Source organism: Typopeltis vanoorti, chromosome 21, assembly GCF_054136105.1.
Source record: "Typopeltis vanoorti isolate ZY-2024b chromosome 21, IOZ_Tvanoo_1.0, whole genome shotgun sequence".
NCBI classification, from domain to species: domain Eukaryota; kingdom Metazoa; phylum Arthropoda; class Arachnida; order Uropygi; family Thelyphonidae; genus Typopeltis; species Typopeltis vanoorti.
Genome location: NC_143569.1, coordinates 41,518,377 through 41,538,415, shown reverse-complemented (window position 1 = coordinate 41,538,415; position 20,039 = coordinate 41,518,377). Strand labels below are relative to the sequence as shown.

Here is a 20,039-nt window from a genome sequence, read left to right as displayed (position 1 = left end):
AATAATGACATATGGATCAGCAGCCTGAAGCCATACATCACTTTTCAACATCAAGAAACTTCAAACCATCCAAAATAAATGCCTACGCATGACATTTGATGTTCCTTGGTTTGTCAGAAACTCACAACTTCATTGAGAAGCCAATATTCCAGATATTCTTACTTGTCTTCAGCATGCCTCTCCCTAAAATACTTTTCTGAAGCAGCTACCCATCCAAATCAATTAATAAGATTTGCTGTAGATTATAATGAACATGATCCTGTGAAACACAAATGTCCTAAAACAATCCTACTGAACCAGACCTAATTACTAGCCTCACTACCAGAAGAGGGTGAGCTATATGCTCAATCAGATGAATCTACAGGATTAAGGCTTGATCCAGGGGGTGGGGGGGGGCCTCATTTTAAAAATTTACTCCTCACAAAGAATAAAAAAAACAGCGTAGTTATAGTTGCAAAATAAAATACTTATTTTTAAATATTAAATTCATAACATAAAAACTAGAGGCTGCTGAAAAATTTGTGAGGCTTCATGTATGTAAGCATACCATTTCTTTGCTGGACGTATATACATATCCAGCAAACCTGGATAATATTCTGTCCACCTGCTGAAAGAACATGGATAAGAAGTGTAGTTTGACCATCATGTCCATCACGTTGAAAAGAATACTTAACTACATTACGTGGAGTACGTAGTAGCTACGTTCCGTGGCCTACAGCAAGAAATGCAGTTGCTTGCCCTTTGCTCGGTAACCGGAATCTAAGTTATATCAGACTAAATATCTATGAGTTATATTCATTTTGCTACTTGTTTTTATCGTATAATTATAGTTTTTAATGCCAGCATAAAATAAGAAATCCTTTCCTACTTTCTTCACTTCATATTGTATCACTTTGGAAGATCAATGTCACTATCAATTTTTTTGCTAATTATTTTAATCGCCAATGCATTTTAAAATTCTCCAAGAACTTGATTGAAGATGATTATTTTTGTCAAACAATTATTTTATAAATTCATGAAAATCTGAATCTAAAAATGAATACAGACTCCATCTGTTCCAAATTAAGTTTCCTATTTTATTCATAATCTTAGTTCGAAGGTTAGTTATCATACATAAATCTTGAATCATATCATGTAATGCATAATTTTTATAACGTTTTTATAATTTTATAAAAATGTTTCTGTTTTTGCATTTCAACTTTCTTGGTTTCCCCCCAATCACTTACTACAAATCAAAATAAACGGCAGTTATGAAGTGAACTGTTATGTACATATTTTCGGCTAATTTCGATATTATGCGGCAGTTTTGAAGTAGCGATATTTTCCCTACAGTTTATCTTTTGAAACGTGTAGATGCATGCATCAAAATGAAATTTTATTTCCAAAATGCTCATAACAGAATTAATTCGCCTTTAATGGCTAACTCCCCCCTTCCCAAAATTATCACCACACACACACATAAATACTGCTAGATAACATGTGCGCATTTTCTTTTTGTTTGAATTCGTTATTTTTCAAAAGTAATTGTACTGTTGCAGTTTTAAGCAAAAGGCAAAAACGTGGAATCTCTGATAAAATACCATTGGATATAAATTAAAAAGACTCACAATCGGAAACCCCGAGTAATCAGTTTAACACCATTTGTTGTTCATAAAAAAAATAATAATAATAATAAAAAATAAAAAATCATTCCTAAAATTGAAATGTGCTACCCATATAATCTTATTTTGCAAGGAAAGGAAGCAAAATGTCATATTTATTTCAATAAATATTACTTAAAAAATATAAATATTTGACATAATATTTCCAATGCAAACAAACATTTTGATTATTTATTTTAGCACATGTGAAATTCATTTTTATTTGGGAAGAGACACAATAAGTAAATTGTGCAGCAAAAAAAAAAAAGGGACAATCCAAGAAATACAGTGCACATAACTACAATAATCCATTAATGGCAGTGGGGGGGGTGTAATTGCATTTTAACAGATAGAATGCTGATGAAGTTTCATCAGCATTCTGACTTTTTATTAGGTCAAAGGGATTTTGAGTATATTTGCGAACAGATATATTCAACATAACTTAGCCAGTTTTGCTGTAAAAAGTGCCGCATTTGAAGAAATATTAGCGGCATAATAATAAAATAACAAAATTCATAATGCTTCAGAATAACTTGATAATTTTGATAATACCAAAACAAGATGAGACACATCTGTAGAAACTATTATTATTATTATTATTAGAGTCCTTTTAATTATGAACTCTGTAAAGATATACTTAATAAATTTGTATTTTTGTGTTTTTAAATAAATAAACTAGTTTCATTTTGTCACAGATGGTTTTTGCTGGACTACCTGGACTTTTAGACTATTGTTCAATATCAATATTGTAAAAACTCGATTGTAGCTTAAATATTCCAAAGCACGTTACATCGATTTTTTACTTAGGTCAAGTCGCATAAGAATGTTGTGAAAAATAACTTTGTGTGTTTGTCTCTGTATATTTGGGATTAGATATTTTTGTTAATAGCCCTTTGGAAATTAACTGTATATACTTCTTTACTAAGAATATGTTAGAGTGTTAAAAACAAAGGCAATGCTTTTCGCCAGAGCTGTATGTAAAATTATCGTTACTATTTATTGCCTCTACGTTTTAACTAAAGCTGGAATTATTATGCTTATTACTGCAACTTAAAAAATTAAAGCTGGAGTTGAATAAATCTTGCAATAAACAAATGTTGCAATTCCATAAATATGATGATTTTTGCTATAATTTTTATTACTGTAAATTCAAAATTTTTATGTTTAGTGAGAATATCTGAACCTTACAGTTCATGAAGTTCCAATTTTTACCTTGATTAGCAAGCTTAATTTGATTGCATTTAAATTATTTTAAAAAAAAAAAAAACTTTCATCGCTAAGAAATAGTTTTGCTGCTGTAAACGAAGAGAATTTATTAACAGATGAGACAAAATTTAAAGATGAAAAGGAAAGAGTTAAAAAACGGAAAAAAAATGAGTGACGAAGTTTCACAATCTAACAATGAAATTATATTACATGGGAAAGAAAATTTCCCATGTAATATTTTGGAAATTAATGAAAGAACAAAAAGCTATTTTCACATATTAGATATGTTTGACATTTTTTTGAAGGAAGATATAGATCAAGAAAAGTACAAGACTAGTATTGATAAAATTTTACAAACTTATGGGACTGATATTTGATCCAGAAAAATTTACTGATGAAGTTAAGCAATTTTTAATAATGATAAAGGAAGAAAATTCTTCAATTAAAAATATGTACAAATTTATAAACGATGGGTTAAGGTCTACTTTTCCGAACGTACAAACAATTTTAAAAATATTTTTGACGATGCCTATTTCAAATGCAAGTGCTGAACGCTCATTTTCAGTGTTGAAATGAATAAAAAATTATTTAAGAAGCAACTTGCACCAAAATAAAAACAAGTGACATGTCGTTATTATGCATTGAATCAGATGTAATGGACTCGATCAATTATGATGACATTATAGATATATTTGCCAAAACCAAAGCCAGAAAAAAAAGCTTTTTATTTATTAATTTTTTTATTTAAATTTGAACTGATTTATTTTTATACTTTTCTAAAATGCAAATATATGTATACCAGTGTTGTATTGTGTTATTAAAATGAGTTATTATGGAAATGTACTTTTATTTTCAATAAACTAAAAAAATGCCTATTTTTGAGGGCCTCATAATGATGTTGCGCCTCGGGCCTCCTAAAGTATAAATGCAGCCCTGGCTTGATCTCTATCATATCAGTCTAGTCAAAAGTCCTTGGTATCACTACCAAGATCCAGTTAGTGATACCAAGTGATCCACTTATGAGAAGACCTCAATAAAGGTAGAAACCAGTCTGGATAGTGACCCTTCTCATAATGCATAGACATTATACATGTCTGAAAAGACGTATAATGCTATGAGACTACTTAATATGTAGAGACTTACTGAGACTTAATATGCCATAATGCTTTGCATTATGAGATACTAAGTCAAGTGATGTGACATCATTAGCCTCTATATATGAGTTGTCCAGTCGTGAAGTTACTTCATGCACAAACTTAGTTTGCTTATACTTGGATAAAGGATTAAACCAAGAATATAATTTCTTGATATCTTTAATTTATCTGTTTATTAGAGTTACACATTACATCTCATCTCATCCCATCCTCCCTTTCAGGTTAGGTTCAGTGGCCTACCACATTCATGTCACTTGACTTCTTATAAACTTGATTCTTGCTTATATGTTAGGGCAAGTCCCTGAGAATTAATGTTTTCATACATAGAAAAATTTTTCAGTGATGCTTTTAGTGCAGATGTTTTAGATGAAAAGCCTGAAAACAATAATCCAAATCAGAAAAAAATTAGATGCCATAATCACACAGTTCTGATCAGTAAGAAATGTCCTTGCCTTGGCTGATTGATGCCAACTGATCAGAAAATAATATAATAAAGTAAAAAAAAAAATTAACAAATTAATAATTTTTAAATAAAAGCAGCAGCATAATAATGAGGAAAACAACTCCTGAAAAATCGGTAGTTGAAAAAAAAAAATTGGAAATTTTGCTGATGCTTATGATACCATGGTATCTTTTGTGCTCTCAAAGTGCGCTATGAATCTGTTACTTATAGTTCACATTCCAAGTAACATAAAAGGAAACAGCCTACTTCATTGACACTGACATTCTGATGTCAGAATGTCATTGATGCTGAAGGAAAAATGTGGAGATCATCCTGTTCAGAACACTGTTGCTGACAAATTTCTAAATAATATTCCCAAAGTCAATAACAAACCCAGTTTATGCCTATTTTGACTGAAGATCATTATGCTGCCAATCAAAGTAGCATATTTATCTAATCTAATAAGGCTGCACTTGTGACTGCCTTATTAGATTAGATTTCCATTAGCGTGTTCAAAGGAGAACTCCTGTACCAACTTCTCATCCCCTCTTCAAATTTGGAACATAGAAGTTGTGTTTATTAACCTTAATGATCTGATTGTAGTAAACATATTAAAAATAATTGGTGATAAATCAATAAGTAGCCGTTATTGAGGCATCTTTCTGCTATTTTTTACTAGGAAGATATTTTCTTATGATCTTATGAAGTGATTCCTGCATCCAGACATTGAATTTATTTTTGATCATAATTTAAATTACTCAGCACATGCTTTATAACAATGGTTCAGTCTTAATAGGATGTGTATGTTTAATAATGCTTTTTTAGAACAATATATTAGCAGGTTACTCTGTATCCTCCTTGAACCCCCAAGGCCTGTCTGGTTGCTGGTTTGAATCTTGCTGTGTGTGTGGATGTTTGTAATTGTTTATAGGTGGGAGATGAATTTTGTTGCCTTGTGCGAGACCACTGCCCTGCTTATTGGAGGCCTGAAGCAGTTTGAGAAAGTTCCATGTTTGGTCTCTAGAGCAGGGTTTCTGGATCTGGTAAAAAAAAAATTTTAAAAATACAAATACTGTATATAATAGTAACAGTAAGCAAAATAAAGATCCTTTGTCTATTGGTTTACCTTTTGCAGGTGAAATAATAATAAAGAAAACATTAGTCATTTCCAATCAATTACTTTATTTATGATATGAAATTATAACACTTATTTTAATCTTGTGAAACTAATCTTAATAGATCTGTGATAATTCAAGTTTTTCTATGAAAATCTGTCAGAAAGAAAATACACTTCAAATGATAGTTTTTTTATGTTTTGTTTAATTTCTAGGTTGTGTGCGGTTATGCACATACAATGGCATTATCTGATGAAGGAGTCTTATATGCATGGGGAGCAAATTCTTATGGACAGTTAGGTACAGGAAATAAAGCAAATCAGGTATCTCCTGTCAGAATTGCTTCTGAAATTGGAAGGTAAAATTTTTAGTATGACTTTAGTATAATTTCAAAACTTAAGTTAATTAAAGAATTAGCAAATATTGAGCTCTATTTATATTTTTTCCACTCTTGGTACTGCCTGCCTATCTTTGTTATCTTAATGGATAGATGTTCTGGATGTTGGTATAATCTGTAACCACTATAGTCTTGTATACCTCCAAACTTAGTTTGCACATACATTGCTTCTGAAATTGGAAGTTAAAATTTTTAGCATGACTTTAGTATAATTTCAAAACTCACCTTATATTTAATATTTATGAAAAAATTTTTACAACCAAGAAACTATAGGTTAAAACAGTATAACACAGCTATGTACACTATAACACCTCAGTGGAGACATCTTTTACTTCACATGTTTATCTTGGCTATTTAGTTCTTTTATCAAAGATTCTAAAATGTACTTTCTCCTATAAATATTTTATAGTATAATAGTCTCAAAATTTATAATAAACAACTTTGAGTATGCAAAATTGCATATAGTGTTTTTCTGTATCATGTTATATTTTGAACTGAAGTTTCGACAAGTGTTTTTGTTTGTTGTTAGTATATTATGCTTAATAAGAAATTATATTTCAAGTATCTCTATAGGGCACCTAGTGGTGAATTGAACTGCATTCAATTAACCAGTTGGGAAGTTACTTTACATGCACATTTTATTTTTTGCTTATGCTTTGGTAAAAATGGATGAAAATGCACAACCAGTGAAAATCTTGTTGCAACTTTCAGTTGCAGGGTATTAATGAAATATGGTGATACATAATTCCACTTTTTGTACTTAGAACACTGACCTCTTCTATCAAATTATCTCACAATATCTTGAGTCTGATTTCCTATGGAGAAGACCTTATTTAAGATCATCACATCTAGAAAATGATGGTACAGCAAGACAGAATTTCATGCTGACTGGGGCATTGCCTGCTTCTAAATCTTTACTTTGGATCCGACATGTTAATCACTATGATGTTCTTAAACAATTGATAAGTTGTAAGTTGATTTCTAATTCAGATATAGAGAAAATTTATATTTATAGACTGCGCCACTCTATATCTGAATTAGTTCAAGAATTGAAGATAAATCAACCCTCAACTATTTCTCCTTAATATATATACTGGCCGAGTATATTTAACTTATTTATCACTCCTGCTTTGGTTCGAATATTTTATGAATGGTGCAGTAAAAGAGATTCAGGCAAAATACAACTTTAGATAAGCAAAAACAAACATTTAATTTTAAAATCACAAATTATACACTTAAGATCAAAATACTAAATAAGTTATTATAAACACTTCAGCCTTTCTGATAATAAAATCATGCAAACTCAGACAATGGTAATTCTATTATCTGTAATACAGTCTTCTCACAGTTCTTTAAGTTCTAAATGCAATAAAATCGCAGTAACACCACTTTACAAGCAAACACCTTTAAATTTACACTTCTGCTAATTTCCGAAATAGATACTGTTAGTATAGGGAAATTCTAGGATGAAACTCACACACTTCTCTGTATAGGAATATTAATCCATGCGTATTAATGATTGGAATAATCTTACCGATAATCTTCTATCTTCATCTACTTATACATTTACACCTTTTACAACTGTAAACACTTTAAACAGTAAACGGCACTCATTAAATAAATTCTTCTAAGAAATAACTGAATTAATCATCCGTCACAATACACATAAACAAACGTTGTTGCATAAAGTACTACTGATCACTCATGAAATAAGGCAATACACAATAATTCCTTAACTTTAGGTTTTATATGCACAGTTGTTCATTCCTCCGCATTTGATTAATTCTTTAGGCACCATAATTCTTAACACCGCTATCATTAAACTTTGTTGCCTCTAATTATTCTCTAGTTACTTCGTGCTATGTTTCAAGTTTCTGTGCGTCCTTGAAAGGTCGGCCCTGAAATTAAATCTCAACTCAAGTATTGCTAGTCTATTTAGTAGTCACTCAGATGTTTTCCGTAGCTATAATCGTTTTTCTACAACTTATTAGCTAACTGCCTCTCGATTAGTAGACTTTATTTAGCTGCTTGAGTGAACTTGCCGACTCGCTATTATCGCACTGTGATTCCCGAATGCTCCGATTCCAACCTAATGCCAATCTCTCTCTTATAAATCTCTAATGCTCTTTCTTTTCCAGTGTTCCTCACTTTTTATATCCGTTTTTCCCGCCTAAATTCTTCTCGTGATCTCTTTAACTAATTCCTTTTTAGTGAACTTTCAGCTTTCTCTCCCCACGTTCTGTTCCAAAAACGTGCTCGTTCACTTACATACGTTTCCATGACAACCAAACAAAATATAATAAAATCGAGGTATTGCATAATGCTAAACTTTTACAACCAGGAGCAAAATAAGAATATTTAGATTTCAATTAATGCGCAGTTAAATTATCAAATACAAGTTCTTATAATATTAACATAGTAATAATTAAAATAGCTTAATAATATTTAATACAGTCTTATCACTATTAATACATATATCTTTGATTAAATAATTAGATATTAGACAAAATTAAAGTAGTTATATGAATATTAAATTATAAAATAAGTTGTTTACATTAAATAATATTTACAAGTCTAGCCTTTGTGATGGAAAATCATGTTGGATTCTGAAGCAAATAATAATTAGTTTAATCTCTACACAATCAGAATCCAACAATAGCAAGCAACATCAAGTAGAGTGATGTGGGCAAATATCAGAATGGGGAACTGGACAATGAGACTTATTTGTGCGTATGGTCCCTCAGAAGGTTCTACTAAGGTAGAAGTGGAGGAATTTTTGAGGCTTTAGAAAAAGCAACTGACACAATGAAAAAGGAAAAGTTGGTCCTTGTTAGGGATCTAAATAGCAGAGTTAGAAATGATCGTCAGACACAAAAATATTTTGGGAAAATTTGGAGAAAAGAGCAAAGCTAATAATAATGGCAAATACCTGTTTGGTTTCTGCTAAGGACATGGACTGGTTATTACTAATACAATGTTCCAACATAAAAATGTGCACAAATTCACATGGAGAGAAGAGGCAAGGAATAAGAAAAGTCTCATTGACTATATTATTGTTGATAATGATGTTTTCTCTCTGGTGCAGGACACTAGAGCGTACAGAGGATTTGAAATTGGAAGTGATCACCATTAAGTCTTGAGCAGGATAAAACTGAATTTCATCTTTAAAAGAAGAACATGTAAGAAAGTTTTAAAACGAATAAAAGTTGAGCAGCTCTCAGATTTTAACTGTAGACTAAAATAGACAAACATTATTCAAGAAAAAATGACAGAGTTTGAGAGCAGAAACCAAACCTTGGAGAGTCGGTGGCAAATACCAAAGACAACATTGATTGATTCAGCCAGAGAGGCATATGGTGAGGTTGTTGTCTGCAAGGATAGAAAAATCAGAACTCCGTGGTGGACACAGGAAGTTAATGAGGCAGTGAAAGGGAAGAAAAAATCATATCAAAAGTTCCTGACAAATAAGTCAGCTTGTGCTCTTAGAGAATACAGAGAAAAATGTAAGAAAGCTAAACACTGTGTAAAACTAGCTAAACACAAGTCATGGGAGGACTTTGGTAAGAACATAGAAAATAAATATCAAAAAGGTGGGACGATATTCTGGAGGTTGTTGAAGAAACTCAGAAATGGAGGAAAGAGTGCTGTAAAACTAATTAGAGATGATAAAGGTGATATGAAAACTGGAGAAAAAGATATATCCTTGAAGTATGGAGTAATTACTTTGAAAAATTGCTAAATGAAACAAGCAGTCATGACAGCACAATAGTAAAAACACCCATCAGACATGCAATCAGGAACATATATTTGAAGTAGAAAAAGCCATCAAAAGCCTGAAATGTGGAAAGGTAGCTGCAGTAGATGATATTCAACCAGAAATGCTAGAGTATGGAGGTATAAAAGTCTTACAGTGGCTGCATTGCATAGTTCAGAAGGCCTGGCCAGAGGGACGAATTCCAGATGATTGGAGTAGAGCTCTTATAGTACCCATATATAAATTGGGAAATAAAACAATGTGAGAATTACAGAGATATTTCCCTACTGAGTGTTTCTGGTAAGATTTATTCAAGTATACTTGAGAAACAGTTGAGAAGGATTGTGGAAGGGAAGCTTGGTGAAGAACAAGCTGGATTCAGGCCAAATAAAGGCTGTCAGGATCAAATTTTCACGTTATGACAAATATTTGAGAAATCATGAGAATATAACAAAGATCCATATTTAAGTTTTGTAGATCTGGAAAAGGCATATGACAGGGTGCCAGGGAACCAAGTGCTGTCCACACAACTGTACAACTGTAGCACAAACAACTGTATGGTGTCAATGGCATATTATATCAAACAATAGTTAGTCTTTATTTAAGTTGTAAGTCAGCAGTTAGAATTGAAGGAAGTACATGAAGATGTTTTATGTTACATCTGTTGTCAGACAAGGATATACATTATCCCCTTTATTATTTATTATCTATATGGATCACATCATGAAGGAAAGTGGTATTAAACCTGATATCAAAATTGGAGATGTTAATCTCAGCTCTTTACTCTATGCAGATCATGTTATACTTCTAAATAAATCTGCTACAAGTCTGCAAGATTCCCTGACTAAATTGAATAAATGTTCTAATAGATTTGGTATGAAGGTCAGCATTAAAAAGACAAAGACAATAAAAATAGGCAGAAACATTGAAAATATCAACTGCATGGTGAATGGAGAACCTATAGAACAAGTAAAACATTTTAGCTACTTAGGCACGATTTTTAGTGAAGATGATAAATTAAATATGAATGATATAATCACGTAATCACAAGAAAGATATTTATTTAACCAAATATTTTGGTCTGGAAATAGCAGACCATCTTCAGTGGTATTACAAGAATAGTTTAAAAAATACAAGCTAGAATACTAACAATAGATCAATAGATCGTTAAAATTAGAACATGCCGCGTGATGTTATATCACTAAGTATGAAATGGAATATTTTGAAGTGGAAACATGATTGAATTTGCTATTTAAAAAAAAAAAAAAATTAATGACTAATCTTGATTAGACTTTCCTAAATTTTTGATATAGATATACAGTCATTACGATTCAGGTTGGGGCGATGGAGCAAGGCCTCCTCACTTTCCTTGAACAAACGTTCGAACCTATAACGGGATATATGTAAGAGGCGAGTCCTGGACCAAAGGATGCCGTGGTCAGTTTTAATCCCGTGTTGAGCCAATCCAGACTTTTCAGGTTTGTTGTGAAGAATGGATGATTGATGTTCTTGGATTCTTTTTTCAAGAGAACGTCCAGTCTGTCCAAAATAAGAGAGATCACCGTTGCACGGAATTTGATAAACTCCAGGAAGAGATAAAGTTGAGTGTTTGTCTTTAGGAGAAGGAAAATGAGAAGACAATTTGTTAATAGGTGAATACGTAGTTGTTAAATCATATTTGTTTAAAATTCTTGCGATAGGTTCTGAAATACCAGAGATATAAGGAATAGACACTCAACGTATTGAAACTTTGTTGTTTTGTGGAGGATTATAAGAATTGAGAAGACGTTGAGTACTTTTTTCAGAAAAGCCATTGAGTTTCATGTGTTGTTGGATAGTAGAAAGTTCTTTCTGTAGATAATCAAAAGTAGAACAATTAGTTTTGGCTCTTCTGATGAGGCATTTTATAATTCCTGTTTTTTGACATGGATGATTGGCTGATTCTTTAAGAATATAACGACCTGTGAATGTTGGTTTCCTGTATACTGTAGTTGTAAGAATATTTGAAGGTGACTGGATGAGGAGAATGTCTAAAAAAAAAGATAACTGGTTGTTTTCTTCTAATTCCATAGTAAACTTTATGCGATGATGCAAGGAATTAATACTGTTTAAAAAAGAAGGTAAAGAGTTTTTGCTGTGAGGCCAAATAGTAAAGATGTCATCTATATATCTTACCCAAAAAGACGGTTGAGGGAAAATAAATGCGAAGAAGACTTTTTCTAAATGTTCTAAATAAAAGTTGGCTAAAGCCGGAGAAAGAGGACTTCCCATGGCCGTTCCTTCTACTTGGCTATAAAATTTGTTTTGACATACGAAATATCCAGAATTTATTACGAAATCGAATAGTTTTATAATATCTTGAGGAAAGATGTCAGCCAGTAATTTTAAAGATCTCGAAGCAAAAGAGAAAGTTTTCTTCTGTAATTTGCTGAGTCCATAACTACTGTTGCTTTTCCCTTGTCAGCTTTAGTGATAATGAGGTGATTATTATTTCTCAAGGACTGTAAAGATTTCATTTCAGAAGGAGATATGTTGGAAGGAGGAAGTTTAGCCTTAAGTAGAGATGAAGCGACTTCTAGGCGAAGAGCATTAGCTTTATCACTGGTTAGATGATTAAGATTCCTTTCGATGTTAACTAGGAAATCTAGATATGGTATCTTATTTGGAACAATAGAAAAATCATGTCCTTTTGACAGGATGAGGGTTTCGCTTTTAGTCAAAGGACGTCCGGATATATTTACAATCCAATTATCTGGAGTTATGAATGGCTAGGATTGTCTAGACCAGTGCTTCACAAACTTCTGGATGTCAGGGCCTCTTTTCAAAAATTAAAATATTTCTCGCTCCCCCCCCCCCCAAAAAAAAAAAACAAAATCGTAATAGAGAGATATATTATTATATTTATTGTATTTATATTCAATACAAAACATACACTACGAATATTGCAAAAATCAAATACTTATATTACATTTTTTGCCTCTTACCATTTGGTTCTGAAGACAATGCGGGCCGTTCTGGTAAAATACGAAATACTGTCCTTTTTTTTTTAGTCTGTTTCTGCTTCTTCTGATTGTCCGTGTGATTTTTTATATTTTTTATCAGCCACTTATCCATCTCAGGGTTAAATTTTTAACGTAAAATAGATAAAATAATATCACCACTTACCGATAGCACATCACAGCCTGATAACATGAAATTAGTGAATATTACCTGAATAAGGGAATCCCCGGACCAGGAACATTTTTCTCTTTTGTTACTTTTCTCCATTTAAGGTAATTAAGTCTAACGTGAAACAGACAGCAAAGGCAGGTTATTAAAATGTGCATATGATTGGTGCGGTATTAACAAAAGATCGCGCAACCGAAAGATAAAAGCATAGCTGACAATTGAGTTGAAATGCTAACTCTCTTCAACCGAATTCCATATGTGAAACTGCTATAACATTCATTATATATATTACTTAGTTTTAACACTTTTACGAATTTTAACACGTTCGGTTGAATTTTATTGCTGCCTTGGGAAATCGAACTCGCACTCATCTAATTAATAACAATAATTTTTAGTTAGATAATGTGTTTGCCCATGCAACATATGGTTTTGTTTCAGTCTATACAGCATAGTTTCTGTATGAGGGGACATGTGAGGACATGTGATTCATTAATTAGTGTGTTTTTATCTCAGTTGTCTCTAATTGCACTATTTGTTGAGAAATATATTACACAGACTCCTCATACCTTATTCACTCTCATAATAAAAGTATTTTTTTTATTGCCTCTGCAGTATAGCGGCTGATAGGGAGGGAGTGTTGTTTACCACTGCAAGCGAGTTACTATCTCCCCACATGAACTTGTTTAAGCTTTTTTTCATGTGTGAAGTATATGCGAAACTTTTATTGGTCACAGAAAACTAGCTCGGTTGACAGTGATAATATAAACGAGTTTTGATATGCATATAAAGTCAATATCAACAATTCTTGATATTAAAATATAAAAAATTACAAAAAAGAAATAATAAAAGTTAAATACGTTTCTTTTAAAATAAAAAAATTTACTTAGTCTTTAAAAATTTTAAATTTGTTTTCATTATTTCACGGCCCCCCTCAACAAAACTTACGGCCTCCAAGGGGGCCACGGCCTACAGTTTGGGAAGCGCTGGTCTAGACGAAAGAGCTTCCTATTTACGGTTAAGATGTTGACTTAGTTTATTATAAGTACGTTAAGTAGAACGTTTAGCCAAGCCACATTTAGAACTATGCGCGAAAGATGTGGATCCAAATTTGTGGATATATAGGTGCGCAGATCAGAAATCTGATGACTGTGAATAGCAAGGTTACGTTTAGCAGCTTTAAGTTGATTACAGATTAGAGATAAACTAGTGTTCCGGTAAATATTATGAGCAACAGTAGTTATGGCCTCAGCAAGTTACAGAAGAAAACTTTCTCTTTTGCTTCGAGATCGCTCCACATATCAAGAAATTGATTATAATCCAACCAACAGACAACTAAAGAAATTAAATTCTCTCTTAGATGAAGTCATCAGTTTGGATAAAGACAATTGAAAGACTTAAAACTCATTTTGCAAGACCTCCTAGATTTTATGGCCTTCCAAAAATCCATAAGATTGACTATCCTCTTCGTCCAATAGTAGATTGTATTGATTCTCCTACTTACTGTATAGCCAAATATCTAGCTAAATTATTGAAATCTTACATTGGCAACTCTAATTCTTTTTAAAAAACTCCTCAGATTTCTTAGAAAAATTAAAAAATGTCTCATTAAAACCTACAGATCTTATGGTTAGCTTCGATATTGAATCTTTATACCGACATCTTTCCTCGAGACATAAAACTATTCGATTTCGTAATAAATTCTGGATATTTCATATGTCAAAACAAATTTTATAGCCAAGTAGAAGGAATGGCCATGGGAAGTCCTCTTTCTCTGGCTTTAGCCAACTTTTATTTGGAACATTTAGAAAAAGTCCTCTTCTCATCTATTTTCCCTCAACCATCTTTTTGGGTAAGATATATAGATGACATCTTTACTATTTGGCCTCACAGCAAAAACTCTTTACCTTCTTTTTTAAACAGTATTAATTCCTTGCATCATCGCATAAAGTTTACTATGGAATTAGAAGAAAACAACCAGTTATCTTTTTTAGACGTTCTCCTCATCCGGTCACCTTCAAATATTCTTACAACTACAGTGTACAGGAAGCCAACATTCACAGGTCGTTATATTCTTAAAGAATCAGCCCATCATCCATGTCAAAAAACAGGAATTATAAAATGCCTCATCAGAAGAGCCAAAACTAATTGTTCTACTTTTGATTATCTACAGAAAGAACTTTCTACTATCCAACAACACATGAAACTCAATGGCTTTTCTGAAAAAAGTACTCAACGTCTTCTCAATTCTTATAATCCTCCACAAAACAACAAAGTTTCAATACGTTGAGTGTCTATTCCTTATATCTCTGGTATTTCAGAACCTATCGCAAGAATTTTAAAGAAATATGTTTTAACAACTACGTATTCACCTATTAACAAATTGTCTTCTCATTTTCCTTCTCCTAAAGACAAACACTCAACTTTAACTCTTCCTGGAGTTTATCAAATTCCGTGCAACTGTGATCTCTCTTATTTTGGACAGACTGGACGTTCTCTTGAAAAAAGAATCCAAGAACATCAATCATCCATTCTTCACAACAAACCTGAAAAGTCTGGATTGGCTCAACACGGGATTAAAACTGACCACGGCATCCTTTGGTCCAGGACTCGCCTCTTACATAGATCCCGTTATAGGTTCGAACGTTTGTTCAAGGAAAGTGTGGAGGCCTTGCTTTATCGCCCCATCCTGAATCGTAATGACTGTATATCTATATCAAAAATCTGGGAAAGCCTAATCAAGATTACTCATTAATTTTTTTTTTTTTTTTTTAAATAGCAAATTCAATCATGTTTCTACTTCAAAATATTCCATTTCATACTTAGTGATATAACATCACGTGCCGTGTTCTAATTTTAACGATCTATTGTAAGTATTCTAGCTTGTATTTTTTAAACTGTTCTTGTAATACCAATGAAGATGGTCTGCTATTTCCAGACTGAAATATTTGGTTAAATAAATATCTTTCTTGTGATTACGTGATTATATCATTCAGTCTTATGTCACAAGTATTCTTGAAACAACAAATAAATTAAATATGGAAATAGACAACAGAATCAATAAAGCTTTTATGGTAGGAAGTCAACTGAATAAACTTATATGGAATAAGGGAGAAATTAGTTAAAACACTAAATTTGCTGTATACAAGACATGTTCAAACCAATTTTAACTAATGGATCTGAGAAATCTGGTTTAATGTTAAATCTGGTGTGAGATAAGAATGTACATTATCCCCTCTGTTATTCATTATCTATATGGATCACATTATGAAGGAAAGTGGTATTAAACATGATATCAAAATTGGAGATGTTAATGTCAGCTCTTTGCTTTATGCAGATGATGTTATACTTCTAAATAAATCTGCTACAAGTCTGCAAGATTCTCTGACTAAATTGAATAGCTGTTGTAATAGATATGGTATGAAGGTCAGCAATAAAAAGACAAAGACAATGAAAATAGGCAGAATCATTGAAAATGTCAACTGTGTTGTGATTGGAGAACCTGTTGAACAAGTAAAACATTTCGGCTACTTAAGCACGATTTTTACCGATGATGGTAAAATAAATATAGAAATAGACAACAGAATCAGCAAAGCTGGTATGCCGGGAAGTCAATTGAATAAATTCATATGGAATAAGAGAGAAATTAAGTTGAAAGTTTATTTTTCACTTGGTAAGACATAATAAATTTAGTTTAATCCTTTATCCAAGTGTGTGCAAACAAAGTTTGTGCCTGAAAGTATCTTCAGGACTGGGGCAAAGTGGTACAACACCGGGCGACTCCTTTGAAATGTGGAGCAAGCTACCAACACTCCTATCTCAGTATCTCCCTGTCTGGGTAGTTTCCCTTTCCTTAATGCATAACATTATACATATTTGCAAGGAGTCGCCCGGTGTTGTACCACTTTGCCCCAGTCCTGAAGATACTTTCAGGTGCAAACTTTGTTTGCACACACTTGGATAAAGGATTAAACTGAATTGATTTTAGTCTAACCAAGTGAAAAATAAACTTTCAATGTCTTTCTCTAAATCCAGAGTAATTTAATAAAAAGGTGGCACACCGTTTGGCAGCTCCTATAGGAGGAGATGACCTTGCTTATGCTTCTGCCTTGGTATCTCCACCTGGGCCTGGCTCCCAGGTGGAGATACCACCTTTTTCTTGAGTTTTTCTTTGTTCTTTTCAAGGGTATGCTTGGCCGAATTGTCAGTAATTCTTTCAAGTGTTTGTAGAATGTCTTGGTTAACATAGTTCGATAGTTCTAATTGTAATTCAGAAACTAGATTTTGTGTTGTAGCTAGGTTTCGGCGGGCTGTTTGGATGTTATCTGTCTAGCTACAACACAAAATCTAGTTTCTGAATTACAATTAGAACTATCGAACTATGTTAACCAAGACATTCTACAAACACTTGAAAGAATTACTGACAATTCGGCCAAGCATACCCTTGAAAAGAACAAAGAAAAACTCAAGAAAAAATTCCACAAATTGAAACAACGGCAAAATATGGCGGCCAATCAGCGGACTCCCCCCCCCCCCGAGAAACAACAATGAACAACAAACAAGGGAGACAAGAAGCGACCAACCACCGACAAGCAAGAACCATGTGATTAACTAATCAAGCCACACCCTGAACAACGGCGAACTCACGCTGCTGAATAAAGGACTGAGCTACGCAATAGTGCCTAAAAAGGTAAACAAATTAGATTTTATCTACCACATTGAAAGAGGCTGAAAGTTTATTTTTCACTTGGTTAGAATATAATAAATTTAGTTTAATCCTTTATCCAAGTGTGAGCAAACAAAGTTTGCGCCTGAAAGTATCTTCAGGACTGAGGTAAGGTGGTACACACCAGGGCAACTCGTTGCAAAGGTGGAGCAAGCTACCAATACTCCTGTCTCAGTATCTCCTATAATGCAAAACACATCTCCTTGCGGATATGTCTAATGTTATGCATTAAGGGAAGGGCCACTACCCAGACTAGTTTCGACCTTTATTGAGGTCTCTTCAGTGGGAGCCATGCCCAAGCTGAGATACCAGGCAGAAGCATTCGCAGGTCATCTCCACCTATAGAAGTTGCCAAATGGTGTAACGAGTTGCCCTGGTGTGTACCAACTTACCTCAGTCCTGAAGATACTTTCAGGCACAAACTTTGTTTGCTCACACTTGGATAAAGGATTAAACTAAATTTATTATATTCTAACCAAGTGAAAAATAAACTTTCAACATCTTTCTCTAAATCCAGAGTAATTTATTAAAAATGGGTGGCACACCATTTGGCAACTTCTATAGGTGGAGATGACCTGCGAATGCTTCTGCCTGGTATCTCAGCTTGGCTCCCACTGAAGAGACCTCAATAAAGGTCGAAACTAGTCTGGGTAGTGGCCCTTCCCTTAATGCATAACATTAGACATATCCGCAAGGAGATGTGTTTTGCATTATAGGAGATACTGAGACAGGAGTATTGGTAGCCGCTCCACCTTTGCAACGAGTTGCCCTGGTGTGTACCACCTTACCTCAGTCCTGAAGATACTTTCAGGTGCAAACTTTGTTTGCTCACACTTGGATAAAGGATTAAACTAAATTTATTATATTGAAAGAGGCATCAGATCCCTACCTAACAACATAGCAGACAAAATACGACTAGAAACCAGTAATGTCCTAAATACCAAGAAAACCATACAGAACAACCTGACTAAAACAGAATTAGCAGCAATTAAATCGTTAAAAGCCAAACAAAACATAATAATAACGAAAGCTGATAAAGGCAGTGCCACTGTTGTCCTTGACAGGTCAACATACTGCAAATGAACCAACTAGTAGCCGATAACAACACATATAAAATGGTAAATTACAACCCAACAAAGAGGATAAAGGACAAAACAGAAAAACTATTAAAGTCCGTCACTTCTTGGCCACCAGACACAGTTAAAAAACTCAAACCCCACTACGCCCGCCCCCCCAGAATATATGGGGTTCCGAAAATACACAAACAAAATGTGCCCCTTCGACCAATAGTGGAAGGAATAGACAGTCCCAATTACCACCTAGCCAAGAAATTAGCGGCAACACTCAAGGAGTTGGTAGGTCATTCCCCCTCCTACGTAAAAAACACACAACACTTTATAAATATAATCAAAAACATAACACTCGACAAAGACGACTTATTAGTCAGTTTTGACGTTTCTGCCCTTTTCACTAATGTCCCCATCAATGACACAATTCTCCTACTACAGAACAAATTTCCGCCCGACATTACGGCCCTCTTTGCCCACGTACTAAAGTCCGGTTACTTCGTGTGGCAAAACAAATTCTACCTACAAAAGGAAGGTACGGCCATGGGCTCACCATTATCCCCCCCCAATCGCGAACTTCTACATGGAAACCTTTGAGCAAAGGGCTCTTGATTCCGCCACGCTTCGACCGACAATCTGGCTCAGATACGTTGACGACGTGTTCGCGATCTGGCCGCACGGCCGACAAACGCTTAACACATTCCTCAGCCACCTAAACAAACAACACGAACGCATACAATTTACCATCGAAATCGAAAACCAAAATTTGCTCCCGTTCCTAGACACACTAGTTACACGTCTTCCTTCAGGTAATCTATCCTTCACGGTCTACCGAAAACCGACACGCACGGGCCAATACATACATGCGAATTCATATCACCACCCAGCACAAAAATATGGAGTCATAAACACCCTTAAAAACAGAGCCACAACTATTTGCTCTAACCAGCAGGCCCTGAAACAAGAACTAAAAATCATTAGTGACACATTCATAAACAATGGCTATAACAAAAATACTGTCAATAAAATACTCTATAAAACCACAACAAAAACGAATCTAGACTACAGTAAAACCATAGCCATCCCATACATTAAAGGGTTATCGGAAAAAATCAACAGAATCCTACAACATTATAACCTTAATGCCACCTTTAAACCACACACTAAACTTAAAACCATATTCAGCTCCTCTAAGGACCCTCTCCTCCCATTAGCACATCCTGGAGTCTATTGCATCCGCTGCACCTGTAACTTACCATACATTGGTGAAACAGGACGGACAATCCCTATACGCAAAAAAGAACACATTAGACACATTAAATATAACCATTATGGTGAAGCAGGCCTCTCAGACCACGCACTCGACACCTTAC

General features: G+C 33.7%; 1 protein-coding gene across 3 annotated transcripts in view; it reads left to right on the top strand.

The window, feature by feature from the left end:
* Positions 1 to 20,039, top strand: part of LOC150094771 (RCC1 and BTB domain-containing protein 1-like) — a 224,173-nt gene that overhangs the window by 117,053 nt on the left and 87,081 nt on the right. For all 3 annotated transcript variants that reach the window (XM_090410997.1, XM_090410998.1, XM_090410999.1), the window contains exon 7: positions 5,773 to 5,915. In XM_090410997.1, the coding sequence (XP_090267123.1) occupies positions 5,773 to 5,915 (143 nt within the window). The remainder of the gene's footprint in view (positions 1 to 5,772; positions 5,916 to 20,039) is intronic.